Source organism: Bubalus bubalis, chromosome 6, assembly GCF_019923935.1.
Source record: "Bubalus bubalis isolate 160015118507 breed Murrah chromosome 6, NDDB_SH_1, whole genome shotgun sequence".
Taxonomy (NCBI): domain Eukaryota; kingdom Metazoa; phylum Chordata; class Mammalia; order Artiodactyla; family Bovidae; genus Bubalus; species Bubalus bubalis.
Window position 1 is genome coordinate 54,762,017 of NC_059162.1, and position 22,370 is coordinate 54,784,386.

The window sequence follows — 22,370 nt, forward strand, 5'->3', positions numbered from 1 at the left end:
ACGTGCCTGTGGGTGTCTGGGTGTCTCCAACAAGGGCGTGGGTGAGTGGTGGCCTGCTTCAGGGTTGGGGGCACGAACTGTAGCAGTACATGCATGGGATCTTTTGAGGGAGGTCACCATTGTCTTCATTACCTTCACCATAGTTTAATTCCGTTCAGTTTAGTTCAGTTGCTCAATCGTGTCCGACTCTTTGCGAACCTATGAATTGCAGCACGCCAGGCCTCCCTGTCCATCCTCAACTCCCGTGGTTCACTCAAACTCACTTCCGTCGAGTCTGTGATGCCATCCAGCCATCTCATCCTCTGTTGTCCCCTTCTCCTCCTGCCACCCATCCCTCCCAGCATCAGGGTCTTTTCCAATGAGTCAACTCTTCGCATGAGGTGGCCAAAGTATTGGAATTTCAGCTTTAGCATCAGTACTTCCAATGAACACCCAGGACTGATCTCCTTTAGGATGGACTGGTTAGACCTCGCAGTGCAAGGGACTCTCAAGAGTCTTCTCCAACACCACAGTTCAAAAGCATCAATTCTTCGGTGCTCAGCTTTCTTCACAGTCCGACTCTCACATCCATACATAACCACAGGAAAAACCATAGCCTTGACTAGACAGACCTTTGTTGGCAAAGTAATGTCTCTGCTTTTGAATATGCTATCTAGGTTAGTCAAAACTTTCCTTCCAAGGAGTAAGTGTCTTTTAATTTCATGGCTGCAGTCACCATCTGCAGTGATTTTGGATCCCAAAAACATAAATTCTGACACTGTTTCCACTGTTTCCCCATCTGTTTGCCATGAAGTGATGGGACCAGATGCCATGATCTTAGTTTTCTGAATGTTGAGCTTTAAGCTAACTTTTTCACTCTCCTCTTTCACTTTCATCAAGAGGCTTTTTAGTTCCTCTTCACTTTCTGCCATAAGGGTGGTGTCATCTGCATATCTGAGGTTATTGATATTTCTCCTGGCAATCTTGAGTCCAGCTTGTGCTTCTTCCAGCCCAGCATTTCTCATGATGTACTCTGCATATAAGTTAAATAAGCAGGGTGACAATATACAGCCTTGACGTACTCCTTTTCCTATTTGGAACCAGTCTGTTGTTCCATGTCCAGTTGTAACTGTTGCTTCTTGACCTGCATACAGATTTCTCAAGAGGCAGGTCAGGTGGTCTGGTATTCCCATCTCTTTCAGAATTTTCCACAGTTTATTGTGATCCACACAGTCAAAGGCTTTGGCATAGTCAATAAAGCAGAAATAGATGTTTTTCTGGAACTCTGTTACTTTTTTGATGATCCAGCAGATGTTGGCAGTTTGATCTCTGTCCTCTGCCTATTCTAAAACCAGCTTGAACATCTGGAATTTCACGGTTCACATTTTGCTGAAGCCTGGCTTGGAGAATTTTGAGCATTATTTGCTAGCATGTGAGATGAGTGCAATTGTGTGGTAGTTTGAGCATTCTTTGGCATTGCCTTTCTTTGGGATTGGAATGAAAACTGACTTTTTCTAGTCCTGTAGAAAACTGCTCAGTTTTCCAAATTTGCTGGCATATTGAGGGCTGCACTTTCAGATCATGAACTCCTTATTGCCAAATTCAGACTGAAATTGAAGACAGTGGAGAAAACCACTAGACCATTCAGGTATGACCTAAATCAAATCCCTATGACTATACCATGGAAGTGAGAAATAGATTTAAGGGACTAGATCTGATAGACAGAGTGTCTGATGAACTATGGATGGAGGTTCGTGACATTGTACAGGAATCAGGAGTCAAGACCATCCCCAAGAAAAAGAAATTTAAAAAAGCAAAATGACTGTCTAAGGAGCCCTTACAAATAGCTGTGAAAAGAAGGGAAGCAAAAAGCAAAGGAGAAAAGGAAAGACATCCATTTGAATGTAGAGTTCAAAGAATAGCAAGGAGAGATAAGAAAGCCTTCCTCAGTGACCAATGCAAAGAAATAGAGGGAAACAACAGAATGGGAAAGACTGAAGATCTCTTGAAGAAAATTAGAGATACCAAAGGAACATTTCATACAACGATGGGCTCAATAAAGGACAGAAATGGTAGGGAACTAACAGAAGCAGAAGATATAAGAAGAGCTAGCAAGAATACACAGAAGAACTGTACAAAAAAGATCTCCACGACCCAGATAATCACGTTGGTGTGATCACTCACCTAGAGCCAGACATCCTGGAATGTGAAGTCAAGTGAGCCTTAGGAAGCATGACTACGAACAAAGCTAGTGGAGGTGATGGAATTCAAGTTGAGCTATTTGAAATCCCCAAGAAAACGAAATGCAAAAAAGCAAAATATCTGAGGAGGCCTTACAAATAGCTGTGAAAATAAGAGAAACGAAAAGCAAAGGGGAAAAGGAAAGATATACCTATTTGAATGCAGAGTTCCAAAGAATAGCAAGGAGAGATAAGAAAGCCTTCCTCACTGATCAATGTGAAGAAATAGAGGGAAACAATAGAATGGGAAAGACTAGAGGTCTCTTCAAGAAAATTAGAGCTACCAAGGGAACGTTTCATGCAAAGATGGGCTCAATGAAAGACAGAAATGGTATAGACATAACAGAAGCAGAAGATATTAAGAAAAGGTGTGACCTTGGCAAGAATACACAGAAAAACTGTACAAAAAAGATCTTCATAACCCAGATAACCACGATGGTGTGGTTACTCACCTAGAGCCAGACATGCTGGAATGCGAAGTCAAGTGGGCCTTACGAAACATCACTACAAACAAACCTAGTGGAGGTGATGGAATTTCAGTTGAGCTGTTTCAAATGCTAAAAGATGATGCTGTGAAAGTGCTGCACTCAGTATGCCAGCAAATTTGGAAAACTGAGCAGTGGCCACAGGACTGGAAAAGGTCAGTTTTCCTTCCAATCCCAAAGAAAGTCAATGCCAAAGAATGTTCAAACTACCACACAATTGCACTCATCTCACATGCTAGCAAAGTAATGCTCAAAATTCTCCAAGCCAGGCTTCAGCAATATGTGAACTGTGAAATTCCAGATGTTCAAGCTGGTTTTAGAATAGGCAGAGGAACCAGAGATAAAACTGCCAACATCTGCTAGATCATCAAAAAAGCAAGAGAGTTCCAGAAAAACATCTATTTCTGCTTTATTGACTATGCCAAAGCCTTTGACTGTGTGGATCACAATAAACTGTGGAAAATTCTGAAAGAGATGGGAATAGGAGACCACCTGACCTGTCCCTTGAGAAACCTATATGCAGGTCAGGAAGCAACAGTTAGAACTGGAGGAACAACAGACTGGTTCCAAATAGGAAAAGGAGTACGTCAAGGCTGTACATTGTCACCCTGCTTATTTAACTTATATGCAGACTACATCATGAGAAATGCTGGGCTGGATGGAGCACAAGCTGGAATCAAGATTGCCTGGAGAAATATCAATAACCTCAGATATGCAGATGAAACCACCCTTATGGCAGAAAGTGAAGAAGAACTAAAGAGCCTTTTGATGAATGTGAAAGAGGAGAGTGAAAAACTTGGCTTAAAGTTCAACATTCAGAAAACTAAGATCATGGCATCTGGTTCCATCACTTCATGGCAAATAGATGAGGAACAGTGGTAACAGTGCCGACTTTATTTTTCTGGGCTCCAAAATCACTGCAGATGGTGAATGCAGCCATGAATTTAAAAGATGCTTACTCCTTAGAAGGAAAGTTATGACCAACCTAGACAGCATATTAAAAAGCAGAGATATTACTTTTCCAACAAAGGTCCATCTAGTCGAGGCTATCATTTTTCCAGTGGTCATGTATGGATGTGAGATTTGGACTATAAAGAAAGCTGAGTGCCAGAGAACTGATGCTTTTGAACTATGGTGTTGGAGAAGACTCTTGAGAGTCCCTTGGACAGGAAGAAGATCCAACCTGTCCATCCTAAAGGAAATCAGTCCTGAGTGTTCATTGGAAGCACTGATGTTGAAGCTGAAACTCCAATCTTTTGCCACCTGATGCGAAGAGCTGACTCATTAGAAAAGACACTGATGCCATGAAGTGAGGGTAGGAGGAGAAGGGGACAACAGAGGATGAGATAGTTGGATGACATTACCGACTCAACAGACATGAGTTTGAGTAAATTCCGGGGGTTGTTAGACAGGGAGGGCTGTCATGCTCTAGTCCATAGGGTCGCAAAGAGTCAGACACAACTGAGCGACTGAACTGAACTGAACTGATTCAAGACTCAGCCTCTGTTATGTAACCAAGCTCTTCATCTTGTAGTTCTGTCTTCTCTGTGTCAGCTTTATCTCCAGCTGCTACCTCTTGGATAAATACATGGCTGCAGCAGTTTATGAGTATCACATGGTGACACTAGGATATCCAGCAAAAGGGGACACTTTCTTGGAAACTCCAGCAAATGGTATATTGTGTCTTATTGGCTCATTCCTGAACTACTTGCTGAGGCCATGGGAATAGACATGCTAAATAACTTAGGCCAATCCAAGGTCAATTCTACATGAACTACATTCAATGTCCCATTGAAAGAAGAGACAGAATGAAAAAGAGAGGAAACGGATGTGAAAATGTCTCAAGTGACTTAAAACTTTTCACTCCCCATTGCTCTTGACATAATTAGTCTTTTGTTGCTGTTGCTTTGCGATATTGTTTTGTTTTGTTGGTGTCTGGGGGTTTTAGAAGATCATTCTCTGATGCAAACTCTTCTTGATTGAGGAAAGAATGAGTTCATTACTTAGTCAGGTAAGGGAATCACCCCTGGAGGTCATTTCTTCTTAGTTACTCAGACTCTCCTCATCAGGGCTTACAGTGCCCTGTATTTCCCTTTTCCTCCCCGAGTCTCATCTTTCTCATCTTTTCCTACTCAAATGTTCAGTCTTACAGAACTCATGTCAGTGTCTAGGGAGCCCTTTGTTCTCTGTCTTTTAGAAAATGTCATTTCCTAACGTTCAGGCATGGTTAATGTAGTCAATCTATTGTGTACTTGTATTTGTGTACTTGTGTTAGTCACTCAGTCATGTCTGACTCTTTGTGACCCTGTGAACTGTAGCCCTCCAGGCTCCTTTTGCCATGGAATTCTCCAGACCAGAATACTGGAGTGGATAGCCATTCTCTTCTCCAGGGGATCGTCCCAACCAGAGATCAAACCCAGGTCTCCTGCATTGATGGTGGATTCTTCACCGTCTGAGCCACCTGAGAAGCCCTAAGATACCTACAAATTCCCAGTTATGTAAGAACTCATTTTGTGACATTATATCATTTAATAATAAGAGATATGGACTTCACACAGTAAGCAATAATGAATTTTTAAGGATTCTTTCTGGAAGATAAGTTTGCTTATCCAAAAGCCAATAATAATCTACTTTATCCTTTGACTGTGTCTACTATTGAGGCTAAAAGCCAAAGTATCCAATTCTTCAGCTTCCCTGGAACTAGTCAAAGTGCCTGGAAAGAGCTTCTCTTTGTGGAAAAAGAAACAAAGTTATCCTGAGGCTTTTTTGTCTTTCTTGTCCTCTTCATCCTTCTACCTTCTTCCTAACTTTCTAGAAGTAAGGTCTGGAGGTACAACAGCCATCTTGCAGTCAGGCAGCAAATGGCATCATAGTGAAGGCCTACATAATAAGAATTATAGAGCAGAAACATAAAAGAGACAGACCCTGGAAGCAATTCTGAGTTACTATATCCCCAGAATTTGTAATGCATGAGACAAATGAACCCCTATTTTTTAATCCACCAGAATAGCATTTATTTTTTGTTATTTACAGATGAATGAATTTTACTACCTGAATGAATGAAAATTACTACATGATATAGAAGATATGATACACAAGACCAAATTTTTCTTCTAGAATATAAATTGACCTGATGGAAAGGCCTGGAGGTAGTGAGAGAGAACAATCAGAAGGGTCTTACAGGAAGGAGATAGTGAGGGCCTGAAGGATTTTGTATGAGAGAAAGATATATCATCACAAATATTTGTCAAATTCATACAATTTTCCCTATCATTCTTATGATAAAAAGCAATTACATAACCACACAATTAACAAATATTTTAAATCAAAAATTGTTCCCAAATAAAACAAGTCTTGTTTCAGTTGGATAAACCTGGGTAAAACAAAAACCTCAACCACGTCCCTGAGACATGAGAATTTCATTTTATTGCTGCTCTGAGAATACATCTAATTACTCAATCATGCCAATTAAATAGGAACTTCCACCTGCTGACAAACAGCTATCTTGGGATAGATCAGAATAAATTGTAGAAATAATTGGATTTTCTAATCAATATTAACTATCATATTATACAGCTGCTTTCTTTTATATTTAATACAGCATCTTTTTCTTATAACATGTAAAACTTGTCATTTGTAGCAAAATCTCATGGTAAAAAAGATTAATAATTTTGTCCTTTTGTCAATGAGAGTGATTATCCTTTTAAAATCTACCCCTCTCATTATCCATTGGAAGTATAAACATCATATATTAGCTTAAAACTTAGATCTATAACTTCTAACACCATAACCTCATTTTCTATGTAAATTACTGAGACAACTTCTGTTTTTTCTTTTTTCAGCTGTGCTGCATTACATGTGGGATCTTAGTTTCCTGACCAGGGATTGAACCCATACCCTTGGCTGTGAAAGCACCAAGTCCTAACCACTTGACTGCCAGGGAATTTCCCCCGATGACTTATAACACTACTTTTATAATTATTCTTGAAGCATTCTGCTGAGATATATATATATATATATCTCAGCAGAATATATATATATATATATATGGAAGAGTACTAAACTCATGAAAACCATTCAGTTTTCTGAAGTCTTTTTTTCTCTGAAACGCCCTGGTGAAACACTGGTCTGCCTGCTCTACCCTGGGAAGTGAACATTTCTGAAGGAAAGTCTGCACATGACACTTTGCTGGTGGAAGCCCTTCAACGCCACTCAGTCTCACTCAGAATAAAAGCCAAAATCCTCACTCTGACCTTGGAGCGCTGTAAGACCTGACCCTGCTCTTCCCTAACCTCACCTCCTACCACTCCACCCTCCCCTCCGTGCACTCCTTGCTCATCCCTGAACACCGGGCCTACTCCTACTTGGGTCCTCTGTACCCAAGATTCCGTCTGCCTGCATACTTTTTGCCCAGTGTCCACTTGGCTTCTTCCAATCTTTACTCAAATGTCATCTCAGGAGAACTTATCTGATCTCCATTTAAGATTATAAATCATGGCTCTTCTCATCCCTTTTCCCTGCCTTATTTTTCTCCTTAGCATTTACTACTATTGAACTTAAAATGTTTCTCTCAATCTATTTATCATTTTTATCCCCTCCTAATTTACATTCCATGAGGCTAAGAATTTTTATTTTTTTGTTCAAGGCTGTATCTGCAGCACCTAAAGCAGACTCCAACAAAAAGTATCACTGAATAAATGAGAATCTGCAATTGAAATTGGCTCTCAGAATACCACTGTGTTTTGTTTTGTTTTGTTTTGTTTTAATATTGATTTGTTTTTAACCTTGGGTCTTTCTTTGGCCCTTGTCTTTCATTTAATAATAGTTTTCTAAAGTGCCAAAGATTGTTCCTAAAACTGCAGATATGATTAGCCAGGCTTCTGAATCACCTGTGCTGAAGTCCTCAGCTAATCAATTATGTAGGACTCTCTATCTGACATCTGGAAGCCCAGTCTCAGAATACAGGACTCAAAGTTGCACTTAGTTCCTGGCTCCAAGACAATTAAATTGAATAGAGTAGTGTTCTGCAAGCATTTTTATGTCAGTGAGTACATATGTACATGTGCATATGCACACACATGTACGTGCACACACATATACACATACACACAAATTTGTGTACACACACACACGTATGCAAGTTTGGAATTACATCTGTCTTCCTTTGGCCTCACAAATAAATATTTCTAATCAGGGCTTAGAAATAAAACCCTATATCCACCAGAGATGCTCGGAGGGCTCAAACCTTGTTTTGAGCCACAGAGACCCAGAGACCCCACAGAGACTGAGACAGAACTGTGTTTTACTGTCTCCTGCAAAGGTACAGGTCAGCAGTGGACTGCTGCAGTGGCAGGGGCTCTGGGTGCAGTAGACCTGGGTATGGTATAAGCCCTCTTGGAGGAGGTGGCCATTAAGCCCCACCAGAACTTACACAGGACTGGGAAACAGACTCTTGGAAGGCATGAACAAAACCTTGTGTGCACCAAGACTCAGGAGAAAAGAGCAGTGACCCTACAAGAGATTGACTCAAGCTTGCCCCTGAGTGTCCAGGAGTCTCAGGTGGAGGCATGGGCTGGTGATGGCCTGCTGCAGGGTTGGGGGCCCTGAGTGAAGCAGTGTATGCACAGGACCTTTTGAAGGAGGTTGCCATTATCTTCATTAACTGCCTCATAGTTTGGCCTCAGGTCAAACAACAGGGAGGGAACACAGCCCTCAACAGAGAATTGGATTAAAGATGTACTGAGCATGACCATCAGTTCAGTTCAGTTGCGCAGTCCTGTCCAACTCTTTGCCACTCCATGGACTGCAGCATGCCAGGCCTCCTTGTCCATCATAAATCCCGGAGTTTACCAAACTCTTGTCCATTGAGTTGGTGATGCCATCCAACCATCTCATCCTCTGTCATTCCATTCTCCTCCTGCCCTCAATCTTTACCAGCATCAGAGTCTTTTCAATGAGTCAGCTCTTCACATCAGGTGGCCAAAGTATTGGAGTTTCAGCTTCAACATCATCCCTCCAATGAACACCCAGCACTGACCTCCTTCAGAATGGACTGGTTGGATCTCCTTGCGGTCCAAGGGACTCTCAAGAATCTCCTCCAACACCACAGTTCAAAAGCATCAATTCTTCGGTGCTCAGCTTTTTTTACAGTCCAACTCTCACATCCATATATGACTACTGGAAAAACCATGGCCTTGACTAGATGGACCTTTGTTGGAAAAGTAATGTCTCTGCTTTTTAATATGCTGTTTAGGTTGGTCATAACTTTCCTTCCAAGGAGTAAGCATCTTTTAATGTCATGGCTTCAATCACCATCTGCAGTGATTTGGGATCCACCAAAAATAAAGTCAGCCACTGTTTCTACTGTTTCCTCATCTATTTGCCATGAAGTGATGGAACCGGATGCCATGATTTTAGTTTTCTGAATGTTGGGGTTTTAGCCAACTTTTTCACTCTCTTTTCTCACTTTCATCAAGAGGCTCTTTAGTTCCTCTTCACTTTCTGCCATAAGGGTGGTGTCATCTGCATATCTGAGGTTATTGATATTTCTCCAGCAGTCTTGATTCCAGCTTGTGCTTCATCCAGCCCAGTGTTTCTCATGATGTACTCTGCATAGAAATTAAATAAGCAGGGTGACAATATACAGTACTTCTTTTCCTATTTGGAACAGGTCTGTTGTTCCATGTCCAGTTCTAACTGTTGCTTCCTGACCTGCATACAGATTTCTCAAGAGGCAAGTCAGGTGAGAAATCAGAACAAGACCCAGTTTCCCCCTCAGTCAGTCTCTCCCATCAGGAAGTTTCTATAAGCCTCTTATCCTTTTTCATCAGAAGGCAGACAGAATTAAAACCACCATCACAGAAAACTAACCAATCGGATCACATTGACCACAGCCTTGGCTAACTCAATGAAACTATGAGCCATGCTGTGTAGGGTCACCCAAGATGGACGTGTCATGGTTCAGGGTTCTGACAAAATGTGGTCCACTAGAGAAAGAAAGTATTCTTGCCTTGAGAACCCCATGAACAGTATGAAAAGGCAAAAAGATAGGACACTGAAAGATGAACTCCCCAGGTCAGTAGGTGCCAAATATGCTACTGGAGATCAGTGGAGAAATAACTCCAGAAATAATGAAGAGACGGAGCCAAAGCTAAAACAACACCCAGTTGTGGATGCAACTGGTAATAGAAGAAAGTCCGATGCTGTAAAGAGCAATATTGCATAGGAACTAAAATGTCCATGAATCAAGGCAAATTGGAAGTGGTCAAACAGGAGATGGCAAGAGTGAACATCGACATTTTAGGAATCAGCAAACTAAAATGGACTGGAATGGGTGAATTTAACTCAGATGCCCATCATATCTACTACTGTAGGCAAGAATTCCTTAGAAGAAATGGAGTAGCCATCATAGTCAACAAAACAATTTGAAATGCAATACTTGGATGCAATCTCAAAAACGACAGAATAATCTCTTTGTTTCCAAGGCAAACCATTCAATATCACAGTAATCCAAGTCTATGCCTCGACCAGTTATGCTGAAGAAGCTGAAGTTGAACAGTTCTATGAAGACCTACAAGACCTTCTAGAACTAACACCTAAAAAGAATGTCCTTTTCATTATAGGGGACTGGAATGCAAAAGTAGGGAGTCAAGAGATACTTGGAATAACAGGTAAATTTGGCCTTGCAGAACAAAACAAAGCAGGTCAAAGGCTAACAGAGTTTTGACAAGAGAATGCACTGGTCATAGCAAATAACCTCTTCCAACAACACAAGAGAAGACTCTACAAATGGACATCACCAGATGGTCAATACTGAAATCACATTGATTATGTCCTTTGGAGCCAAAGATGGAGAAGCTCTACTACACAGTCAGTAAAAATAAGACTGAGAGCTGACTGTGGCTCAGATCATGAACTCCTTATTGCCAAATTCAGATTTAAATTGAAGAATGTAGGGAAAACCACTAGACCGTGCACGTCTGACCTGGAAGTGAGAAATAGATTCAAGGGATTAGACCTGATAGACAGAGTGCCTGAAGAACTATAGACCCAGGTTTGTGACATTGTACAGGTACAGTGATCAAGACCGTCCCCACGAAAAAGAAATGCAAAAAGGGAAAATGGTTGTCTGAGGAGGCCTTACAAAGAACTGAGAAAAGACGCTAAAAGCAAAGGAGAAAAGGAAAGATATACCCATTTGAATGCAGAGTTCCAAAGAATAGCAAGGAGAGATAAGAAAGCCATCCTTAGTGATCAGTGCAAAGAAATAGAGGAAAACAATAGAAAGACTGGAGATCTCTTTGAGAAAATTAGAGCTACCAAGGGAACACTTCATGCAAAGATAGGCATGATAAAGGACAGAAATGATATGGATCTAATAGAATCAGAAGATATTAAGAAGAAGTGGCAAGAATACACAGAACTATACAAAAAACATCATCATGACCCAGCTAACCACGATGGTGTGGTCACTCACCTAGAGCCAGACATCCCGGAATGTGAAGTCAAGTGAGCCTTAGGAAGAATCACTGCGAACAAAGCTAGTGGAGGTGATGAAATTCCAGTTGAGCTATTTCAAATCCTAAAAGAGAATGCTGTGAAAGTGCTGCACTCATTATGCCAGCAAATTTGGAAAACTCAGTAGTAGCCACAAGACTGGAAAAAAGTCAGTTTTCATTCCAGTCCCAAAGAAAGTCAATGCCAGAGAATGTTCAAACTACCGCACAATTTCACTGTCTAATGCTAGCAAAATAATGCTCAAAATTCTCCAAGCCAGGCTTCAACAGTATGTTAACGATGAACTTCCAGATGTTCAAGCTGGATTTAGAAAAGGCAAAGGATCCAGAGATCAAATTGCCAACATCCGATGGATCACTTAAAAGCAAGAGAGTGCCAGAAAAACATCTATTTCTGTTTTACTGACTATTCCAAAACCTTTGACTGTGTGGATCATTCAAACTGTGGAAAATTCTTCCAGAGATGGGAATACCAGACCACCTGACCTGCCTCCTGAGAAATCTGTATGCAGGTCAAGAAGCAACAGTTAGACTGGACATAGAACAACAGACTGGTTCTAAATTGGAAAAGGAGTATGTCAAGGCTGTATATTTTCACCCTGCTTATTTAACTTATATGCAGAGTACATCATGAGAAATGCCAGGCTGGATGAAGCATAAACTGGAATCAAGATTTCCGGGAGAACTATCAATAACCTCAGATATGCAGATGATACCACCCTTATGGCAGAAAGCAGAGAAGAACTGAAGATCCTCTTGATGAAAGTGAAAGAGGAGAATGAAAAGTTGGCTTAAAGCTCAACATTCAGAAAATTAAGATCATGGCATCCGGCCCCACCACTCCATGGCAAATAGATGGGGAAACAGTGGACACAGTGGCTGACTTTATTTTTTTGGGCTCCAAAATCACTGCAGATGGTGACCGCAGCCATGACATTAAAATGCTTGCACCCTGGAAGAAAAGCTATGACCAACCTAGACAGCATATTAAAAAGCAGAGACATTACTTTGCCAACAAAGGTCCGTCTAGTCAAAGCTATGATTTTTCCAGTGGTCATGTATGGATGTGAGAGTTGAACTATAAAGAAAGCTGAGCGCTGAAGAATTGATGCTTTTGAACGGTGGTGTTGGAGAAGATTCTTGAGAGTCCCTTGGACTGCAAGGAGATCCAACCAGTCCATCCTAAAGGAAATCAGTTCTGAATACTCATTGGAAGTACTGATGCTAAAGCTGAACCTCCAATACTTTGGCCACCAGATGTGAAGAACTGACTCATTTGAAAAGACCCTGATGCCAGGAAAGATTGAAGGCAGAAGGAGAAACAGCCAACAGAGGATGAGATGGTTCGATGGCCTCACCAACTCGATGGACATGACTTTGAGGAAGCTCCGGGAGTTGGTGTTGGACGGGCAAGCCTGGCATGCTGCAGTCCATCGGGTTGCAAAAAGTCGGACATGACTGAGCAACTTAACTGAACTGAAATAAATCAGGGCTTGGTTCTCAGTCTGAAATGATGCTGATAATGCTGTCTCATCTCCTTCTGAACATGGGGAAATGGACACTTGAAATGGTGCATCATCTCTGGAGGGCAATCCACAATATCTTATCAAAATATTGTAAAACATGTTCTTTGATACCCTGATTCTGTTGTTAGGTATTTACACTTTGAACATGCAAACCGTCACTCACAATTATGAACAAGGATGTTCATGACAGCATTACCTATAATATCACAAAACTGGAAATAACTAATTCCTCCATTATTGGCAAAATTGTTAGGTTATGAGATCTGGTAAGAATGCAGTTCATCTCCATTACTTGAAAAAAAATGAAGAGACTATTAAATATGACCTGTTTGTGCAAAGAAAATAAAAATATATTAATAGATGATTATGCCCAGGCAGGATATGTATGCCTTTTACATGAATTTAAATTATGCAAATTAGTTATTGGACCATATCAAAATAGTAATAAAATCTTTCTCATGCTCAGAATTTAGTTTTAATTTCCTCAAATAAAATATTTGAAAAAATACATAATTTCAAGACTGTCAGGCCGTTGCTTATACAATTTCAATATAGCAATATGAGTTGAGCTGTAAATAGTGACATCTTTTGGCCCAGATGCTGAGGTGAAAGGAGCTTGGGAAGTCAGAGGAACTGAATGACTGCCAGTGTGATGTCACATCCCCATGCATAGCGTTTTGTTCAGGAAATAGGAATAGCTGTATACAGTGCTCAACAAATGATCTTAAGGAGCTACGTATCTATCTCTCTCTATTTCATAATCAATTAAGTGGAAAAGTATATTGCCATATTAATAGATCCAAATCCTTTTGAGTAAAAGAAATAATCTATCACAGAGTATGTAGCTGTCTGAAAGCAAGCTTTAACTAAATTCTCATTAACTCAAAGTGTAGCTTGTATCATTTTACTCTGGAACAATTTTATGAAAATTCGAAAGACTCAAGCAAGTTTAGTTATTTTAGATGTAGAAAGTTGTGACCATTTAGTTTAGTGGGAAATTCTTAGGATCTCTATTGTAAAATCAAACTACCGATCTCAGGTTTGTAGGGGATTTAATAAAAAAAACCATTAACTTCCACATAACAGAAAAGAACTCAGAAAGACAATGCCAATCCCTCACTCACAAAGTAGACAATAACATCAGACTACAGTCAGAATTTAACCTAACTGAAAAAGTAAAGATGATAGTCCAAAGACATATTAGAAGTGAGCATTTTGGTGAGAATTCTACAAAATTAGCCTGAGGTGTGGAAATACTAGGTGGGAACAGTTGAATTCAATTAAGTGACAGGGGCTTCCTATGCAGCTTTTTATACTGCATCTGGATATAAATACCATAAAGTCATTAAAACTGTAGAAGATCGCTAACCCTTTGTCAGTTTTGCGGTTTTAATAGAAAAACTACAATCATGTTAACTTTCTTTCTTTTTTTTAACTTGAAAGAACCCATCCCAATAAAAGTATTTTAAATAACTGATAGTGTATCGAACACCACATCTATTAAGCTATATATGGAAATTACTTACCATACTGTCATTTAAAATACTCGTTAAGGGTGGGCACCTTGTTGGGACTTCCCTAGTGGTTTGGTAGTTAACGCTCCTCACTCCTAGTGCAGGGGATGTGGATTGGACCCCTGAACAGGGGACTAAAATCCCACATGCTGTGCAGAGCAGCCAAAAAAAACCAAATAAATAAAATAAAGGAAAAAATAGTGGGCACACTGTTAATACTCAGATAATAATGATACTAGTAGTGATAACATGGATTCTTTTGATGTCTGAACATGAGAAACTGAGTAGAGACTACCCATTTTGGCTAAGATTAGTGGCAAGACAGGGGGTGAAAAATGCTTTATTTCACAAGTGTGGGGTGGGTCCTTTCATCTCATTAATGCAAAAGAGCAAAATTTTAGGTAGTAGGAAAGATCAGAAAATAGAATGAGCAGGTAATATACAATTCTATAGACAAGAGAAAGTACTGGGGGGGCAGGGGAGGGAGAGGAAAAGCTAGCCATAATGGGAAAACTCTTTGTAAAACTTCACTAATTTGGTTTAATTATTGTGAATAATAATAGTCAGAATAATGATATTATGATATTTTAAAATCTATTCTTTCATTCAATCAACCAATAGCTCATTTAAACCACAGTTATTGGATGTCTTCTCTATGTGAAAGACTAGTCACAAAGGTCCAAACAATAAATTAGGATACCTCACCTCTCAGTGAGCTCACCACCATTTATTTTCAAGCACCTGTAGTAACAGAATCAACCCTGGTAAAGCATTGCTTAGAAAAGGGTCTTGGCACATGCCTTGGTTTTGCTGCCTAAATTGCACTGAGATTTTATTATTCTCCTGTTTCAAAGGTAAATGTTGCTTGTTTTATAATGTTACAACAAAAATTGCAATTTTCCTATTTTTATCATTTATCTTGCTAAAATTATAAATAACACCGCAGTGGACATCTTCATGAATATAGTATCTCATATTTTAGATTATTTCCTTACTCCAGATCTCAGAAGTGAGATTACTGGCTCAAGAGGCTTTTACATGTAAATCATTTTGGAGTATCACTGGATTGCTTTTTAAAGGAGTTGTATCAATTTATAATACTGTGAGCAATGAGTGGCCATTAGGAGAAACAGTAATGAGAGCAATTTTATATTCTCATCACATAGTTATACTTTATAATTAATAAACTCAATTTAATACACAAATAATAAGAGATTATTTGAAAATAGGCATTTTATACAATAAGGTTTTAAACATGTGATTTTCATGGAAACAGTAATGTTAAAATTCTGTCTTTAAAAAGTATCAAGTAATGGATCACATGAATGTATTTCATGTTCTCATTTTCTCCCAACAGTTCATTACACAAAAACCACTGTAGGACTTTAAAGCCAAATCTTATTTATAGTAAGATTTATATATGACTTAAGAAATATTTTTAGAAAATTACAGTCTCATATATCATTCAATATCCCCATTTTTTTAAAGTATAAAATGAGAATGTTGTTATTTTTGGAAAAAATATTGAATTCAAGACATATAATAAAATGACATTAAATAGTGTCACATAACTTTTGAAGTCATATACTTATTGTCAAATTACATCTTTTTGGAAAAAATATTGATATTAAAAGTCACAGGCTACTAGTGTGAACCCTTTATTTTGTTTTGTTCTGTTTTGTTTTAGCAGAGTAATTTAGAAGTTTAAAAGAAACTACTGCCCACTGAACACTGAATTAAAAAGTGAGTTAATTTCTGTACTCTTCTTCCTTGATTCTGTAGGGAGATAATGACAATTAATATTTTCTACTTATAGATTATTAATGTTTTAAGCCTATATTCTCCGTCCTAACACTTGAAGAAGCTGCTGCCTTTTCTCAGTGGAAAAATAGATTTATTCTCAAATGGACAACAAGCTGCCAGTACAGGAGAATCAAAGCTTTCAAAGAAACCAATAAACAAATGGAAAGGTTAAATTCAGGATCACATATGCAAGTGCATTTAGCAATGGGATATGACCAGGCAGCGACTAAGCACATGAGCCAAGCACGTTTCAGTTTAGGTAGTAATGAACTGACAAACACAAGGGTCCCTAGGCAGACAGCTGGCTAGAATATTTTGGAGTACAGCTGCCCCACAAAATCAAGCCCACACAATAGCTGCAGGTACACTGCTTGTTAAACTCATTTCCTGATCTTAAAGTCTGTAAGCTGAATTTCTGTATATTGAGTTTCTAATAGGACTCTGGAGCCAAATTTCTGGGCTCCAAATCCGAGCTCTTCTATTCACTAGCTGTGTGACTTCAGGCTAGTTACTTAACCATTCTGTGCCTTAATTTATAAAGTGGGGACAATAATAGTATCCAACTTATAAAGTTGTTGGAAAGATTAAATAAGTTAATATTTAATATATGCAAAGCCTTAAAATAGTACCTGGCACATAGTAAGTGCTATATGAGTGCTTACTAATACTATTAATATCATGATTATTAATGTTTATTACTACTTCTACCTGAATTTAAATAAAACTTTATGCCTTTATTAAAGAATCAAAAGGATAATGAATGCTTCTACAGATGTAACCTGTATTTCCCGGGGCACAGTGATTTGGGCTTAAAAATATAGTCCTGCAGTAACAGTTACATAGTAGGCCTGCAGAGAAGTAGGACAATTTTGGTGTCAGTCATTCCTGGCTTTGAATTCTGTCATCAGCACGAACTTATTTGTGTAACCCTGGGCAATGTACCTATTCAACCTAAGATATTAAAAGGAGACTAATAATTGTTGCCTGACAAGATAACTAAGAACTAGATAAGATGATGAATGTGAGGTGCCTGACAGATGGCCCAATGCAGAAGCAGCTCAGGGTTATTTTCAAGAACTTACCTAGGTTTTGCAGTTCCATGTGGGGCCTTCCCTTTCCCTCTCTGGCCCCCTGCCACCTTCAGCAGGGCTTTACCTTTCTGCCCAGTGTAGCCAAACCAGCAAGAAGCAGGCCCAGGACTATTACCACCTGGAAACTTAGTGAGCAAAAATATCATTGGCAATTCTGTAAGTGTTATTATGCTCTATCCCCTTCATGGATTAGAGCCTTGTTGTGGCAAAGGGGCTTGCATAACTCAATGTAGCTATGAGCCACACCATGCAGGGCCACCCAAGATAGACAGGTCATAGTGGAGAGTTCTGACAAAATGTGGCCCATTGGAGGACGGAATGGCAGACCATTCCAGAATTCTTACCACGAGAATCCCATGAAATCATGGGGTCACAGAGAGTCGAACACGGCTTAGTGACTGAACAACAACAACAACAATTTAGCTATATAAAAAGGTTTAAAAGTCCACGTTTTTTAGAAATGTAGAGTAATGTATACACCAAGATGATATATGGGATTTGTTTTTTAAAATACTCTAGCAAAAGGAGAAAACACGGAAGAAAAGGATACATAAAACAAATGTGGAAAATTCATGATAACCATGATAACTTTAATCAGGATGATAGGTATATGAGGATTAGAGTATTTTCTCTAATTTTTAGTGTGTTTGAAAATCTTCATACATAATAAAACATTTTAAAAATTAAAATACAAACTCCTCACATTTCTAGAAGTAATACATATGGCCATTCAGCCACCAGGCAAGCAAGGTTTGTCTAATGTTCCAGGCATTTTATCTCATTTCCAAAAGAATCCTAGTCAGAGCCAGTCATACATTTCAGTGAATCCTCAGTTATTCCTAGTCCAGCCAAATATGTCACATGATATATTTCAAATATTCCATAATTTCCAGTTAAATATTTGTCAAATCTTGCTTAAGTTAGGAATTTGTCACCTTTGCAATATCATCATATAGACACTTTTATAACAGACACTTACATATAAATGCTTCCAAAAGAGGCCATAAGATAAATCTAATGAACCTCCATAACATTAAACCAAGAGGAAGAAGCTGGACATAAAAGACCACATTTACTATGATTCCAGCTACATGAAAAGTACAGAAAAGGCGAATCTATAGAGTCAGACCATAAAGAAAGCTGAGCACCGAAGAATTAATGCTTTTGAACTGTGGTGTTTGGAGAAGATTCTTGAGAGTCCCTTGGACTGCAAGGAGATCCAACCAGTCAATCCTAAAGGAAATGAGTCTTGAATGTTCATTGAAAGGACTGCTGCTGAAGCTGAAGCTCTAATACTTTGGCCACCTGATGCAAAGAGCCGACTCATTGGAAAAGATGCTGATGCTAGGAAAGACTGAGGGCAAGAGGAAAAGGGGTGACAGAGGATGAGATGGATGGCATCATTGACTCAATGGACATGAATTTGAGCAAACTCAGGGAGACAGTGAAGGACAGGGAAGTCTGGCATGCTGCAATGCATGGGCTTGCAAAGAGTCAGATACAACTTAGCCACTGAGCAGCAACAACATAGAGACAGAACGTAGATGAGTGATACTTAGTCTTGGAAATGGAGTGGGCATTAACTGTACATGGTCATGAGTGATCTTATTGGAATGACAGAAATGTGCTAAAACTCGACTGTGGGGATGGTTGCACAACTCAGTAAAATTACTAAAAATCACTGATTTCTTAACAGGTAAATTCTATGGTGTGGAAATTGAAACTGAAACCTCCTCTGAGGTTTCAATTTCTCTGATGATTTCTTCCTTCCACAAACATTACTGAATGCCTACTATAAACAATTAGGTCCTTATCTTGATTCTCAAGGGGTGCCCAGTTCCCTTCCTTCTCCTCTCTCTTCTTCTCCTAAGCCAAAATGCTCCACTATGAAAACTTTCTGCTGGATTAGGGTGCAGCACCCCCAATCTCTTTCTGGGGTTTTACTTGGCACAGCTCAAAAAAATTGGCCTTTTGAAACTTTGCCAGATATTGAGGGAGAAATCCCCCACAAAAGCACAATCAAGTTTTAAATTACAGTATTAGGGCACAGAAGACACCCCCCAACACATACACACACAAAATGCTCTCCCAACTCCATCTGGATTTCAGTGCCTAAACTTTGGCCGCTTGTTCTTTCTAAGGAAACGCGTTTGTCCCACCTTGCAAGAAAACAATGAGGGCTCAGCAGCATTTAAGTCCCATGCTCAAAGAACAAAGCAGCCACTATATTCTAAGTTCTCCTCCCCATAGAAGCCGGGAGCACCTTTTTTTTCTTCCAATTCCCTCCGGGTCAAGGGTGATTTGTTTTCAGTAAAGTAGTGATAGTGTTGCTGTTATTTTTATTACTATTCTGACATTAGTTTGGCTAATTAATAAACCTAGAGACCTTTTGCAGTATCTAACCAGTTTTGCTAAGTTCTCTATATTTCAGCTATGCCTCATTTGCAAAGATCATGAAAACAACAGTCAGGGTAGGACCCACATCTTCCTGCCTCACAGGTACAGTGATCGCATATGGTTTTTGTTTCATCTCCTGCCAATTCTAAAAGGGTACACAAGGCAGATATACTATTACCGCTTACCCCAAAGTGCAAAGGACATGCCTAAGAAGCTTGCTAGCTGATGATAGAGCCTGAATTGACACTTGTTGGGGCTGACCTAAGTGAATTTCTCTTTTTTCTAAATACCTTGGTGGAATCGCCCCTTTGCCAAGTAAGAATTGTGGTCAAACTGGAGTAGCTGACTCCAGGCTGGGGGAAGGGTATTTAGCCTTCGGGGATGCGGGCTTTGCCCACATCCGCTGGATCATAGAAAAAGCAAGAGAGTTCCAGAAAAACATCTGTTTCTGCTTTATTGACTATGCCAAAGCCTTTGACTGTCTGGATCACAATAAACTGTTGAAAATTCTTCAAGAGACAGGAATACCAGACCACCTGACCTGCTTCTTGAGAAACCTGTATGCAGGTCAGGAAGCAACAGCTAGAACTGGACATGGAACAACAGACTGGTTCCAAATAGGAAAAGGAGTATGTCAAGTCTATATATTGTCACCCTGCTTATTTAACTTCTATACAGAGTACATCACGAGAAACGCTGGGCTGTGGGAAGCACAAGCTGCAATCAAGATTGCAGGGAGAAATATCAATAACCTCAGATATGCAGATGACACCACCCTTATGGCAGAAAGTGAGGAAGAACTATAGAGCCTCTTGACGAAACTGAAAGAGAGTGAAAAAGTTGGTTTAAAGCTCAACATTCAGAAAACTAAGATCATGGCATGTGGTCCCATCACTTCATGACAAATAGATGGGGAAACAGTGGACACAGTGGCTGACTTTATTTTTCTGGGCTCCAAAATCACTGCAGATGGTGATTGCAGCCATGAAATTAAAAGACACTTGCCTTGGAAGGAAAGTTATGACCAACCTAGACAACATATTAAAAAGCAGAGACATTACTTTGTCAACAAAGATCTGTCTAGTCAAGGCTATAGTTTTTCCAGTGGTCATGTATGGATTTGAGAGTTGGACTATAAAGAATCTGGCTGAGCGCCGAAGAATTGATGCCTTTGAACTGTGGTGTTGGAGAAGACTCTTGAGAGTCCCTGGGACTGCAAGGAGATCCAACCAGTTCATCCTAAAGGAGATCAGTCCTGGGTGTTCATTGGTGGGACTGATGTTGAAGCTGAAACTCCAATACTTTGGCCACCTGATGAGAAGAGCTGACTCATTTGAAAAGACTCTGATGCTGGGAAAGATTGAGGGCAGGGGGAGAAGGGGGCGACAGAAGATGAGATGGTTGGATGGCATCACGGACTCGATGGACATGGGTTTGGGTGGACTCCGGGAATTGGTGATGGACAGGGAGGCCTGGCGTGCTGCGGTTCATGGGGTCGCAAAGAGTCGGACACAACTGAGCGACTGAACTGAACTGAACTGAACTGAACTGATGGGGGCTTTGCCCCCTCCACGAAGCTCAGTATTTTGTGCTGTAACTCAGTCAAGTTGAAGGTATCTCTGGTGCAGCACATTTGCAGGGTGCCCTTGGGAATTTTTCCAGGTGATTTCCTATATTTGCCCAGCCACATAGAAAATGACCGAAAGTGAATAGGGAAATAAGAAAACGCAAAGCACGGGGCGTACCCGAGCTCACTGTTCTTGGCTCTTCTCCGGACCCGTAGCCACGCCCTATTACGACTGCGTGGGCGACTCGCCTATAAAAGCCCGTCTCACGGCGTTTCGTCGCCACTGTCTCTTCCTGTTTGCGGTTGCGTCTGTCGTTGTTTGTAGCTGGAGCCGCAGTGGCCGTGAAGATGGCGTCTACCAGCCGGTTAGTACGTCATGTAGAGCCCAGCCAGCTGAAGGGCGGGCGTCGAGTGCCGGGGCTAGCAGGGCGGCCGCTCCCGCTGCTTCGTCGAGCAGAACGCCTCGGAAGTGCGGGGAGAGGCAGCCGGAGCGGCTGGCCGCCCGGGACAAAGGCACTTCCAGACGCAGGGCTGTCAGGGGTGTCGCAGGGGGTAACGAGCCGCCGGCGTTTCTCCTCCAGCGTCCTTGGTCGTTTTCTCACCCAGGCATTATCGTGTGGGGGGGCTCCGGTGTCCCCAGCCCCTGGCCTCGGGTCTTTTGCGTATGATCCAACTGTCCTTTTTTCTTAAATTTTCCACGCTTGTTTTTTTTTTAATCTGTTGGTCTGCCAGCCGAGGGTCCGTGAATCCTCTTCTAGAGAGCGGGAAGGGGTTAGTTCTAGGCCTTTATCCATCTGGCAAAAAGTTAGGGACGTCAGCGTTGGTAAACCTGATGGAAACTGATAGCCATCCCCGAGGCCTTTTGAAGTGGAAGCTAAGGCATTTCTGAAGAGTTGATAAGTCTCCTTAAGAGATTTCTTTAGAGATGTCATCTGTATACTCCTGAAGAAAATTTTGCCTGCAGAAAATAATGTATACTGGGAAGTCACTCGGAGAAGGCAATGGCAACCCACTCCAGTGTTCTTGCCTGGAGAATCCCGGGGACGGGGGAGCCTGGTGGGCTGACGTCTATGGGGTCGCACAGGGTCGGACACGAACTGAAGCGACTTAGCAGCAGCCGCAGCAGGAAAGTCACTAATATATTTTAAAAACGTGATGTACTGATTGATACCTACTGCAAATGCATACAGTGCCATTAGAGACAGCCTTTAATCCTGTGACATGAAAAATGCTTGCAGACCCTAATTATGTC

The 22,370-nt window shown here is 40.5% G+C and overlaps 1 protein-coding gene across 1 annotated transcript in view; it reads left to right on the plus strand.

The window, feature by feature from the left end:
• Nucleotides 1-21,330: 21,330 nt before the first annotated feature.
• Nucleotides 21,331-22,370, plus strand: part of GTF2B (general transcription factor IIB) — a 30,740-nt gene continuing 29,700 nt past the window's right edge. The window contains exon 1 of the mRNA XM_006074862.4: nt 21,331-21,483. Coding sequence (XP_006074924.1) covers nt 21,467-21,483 — 17 coding nt within the window. The 5' untranslated portion in view covers nt 21,331-21,466. The remainder of the gene's footprint in view (nt 21,484-22,370) is intronic.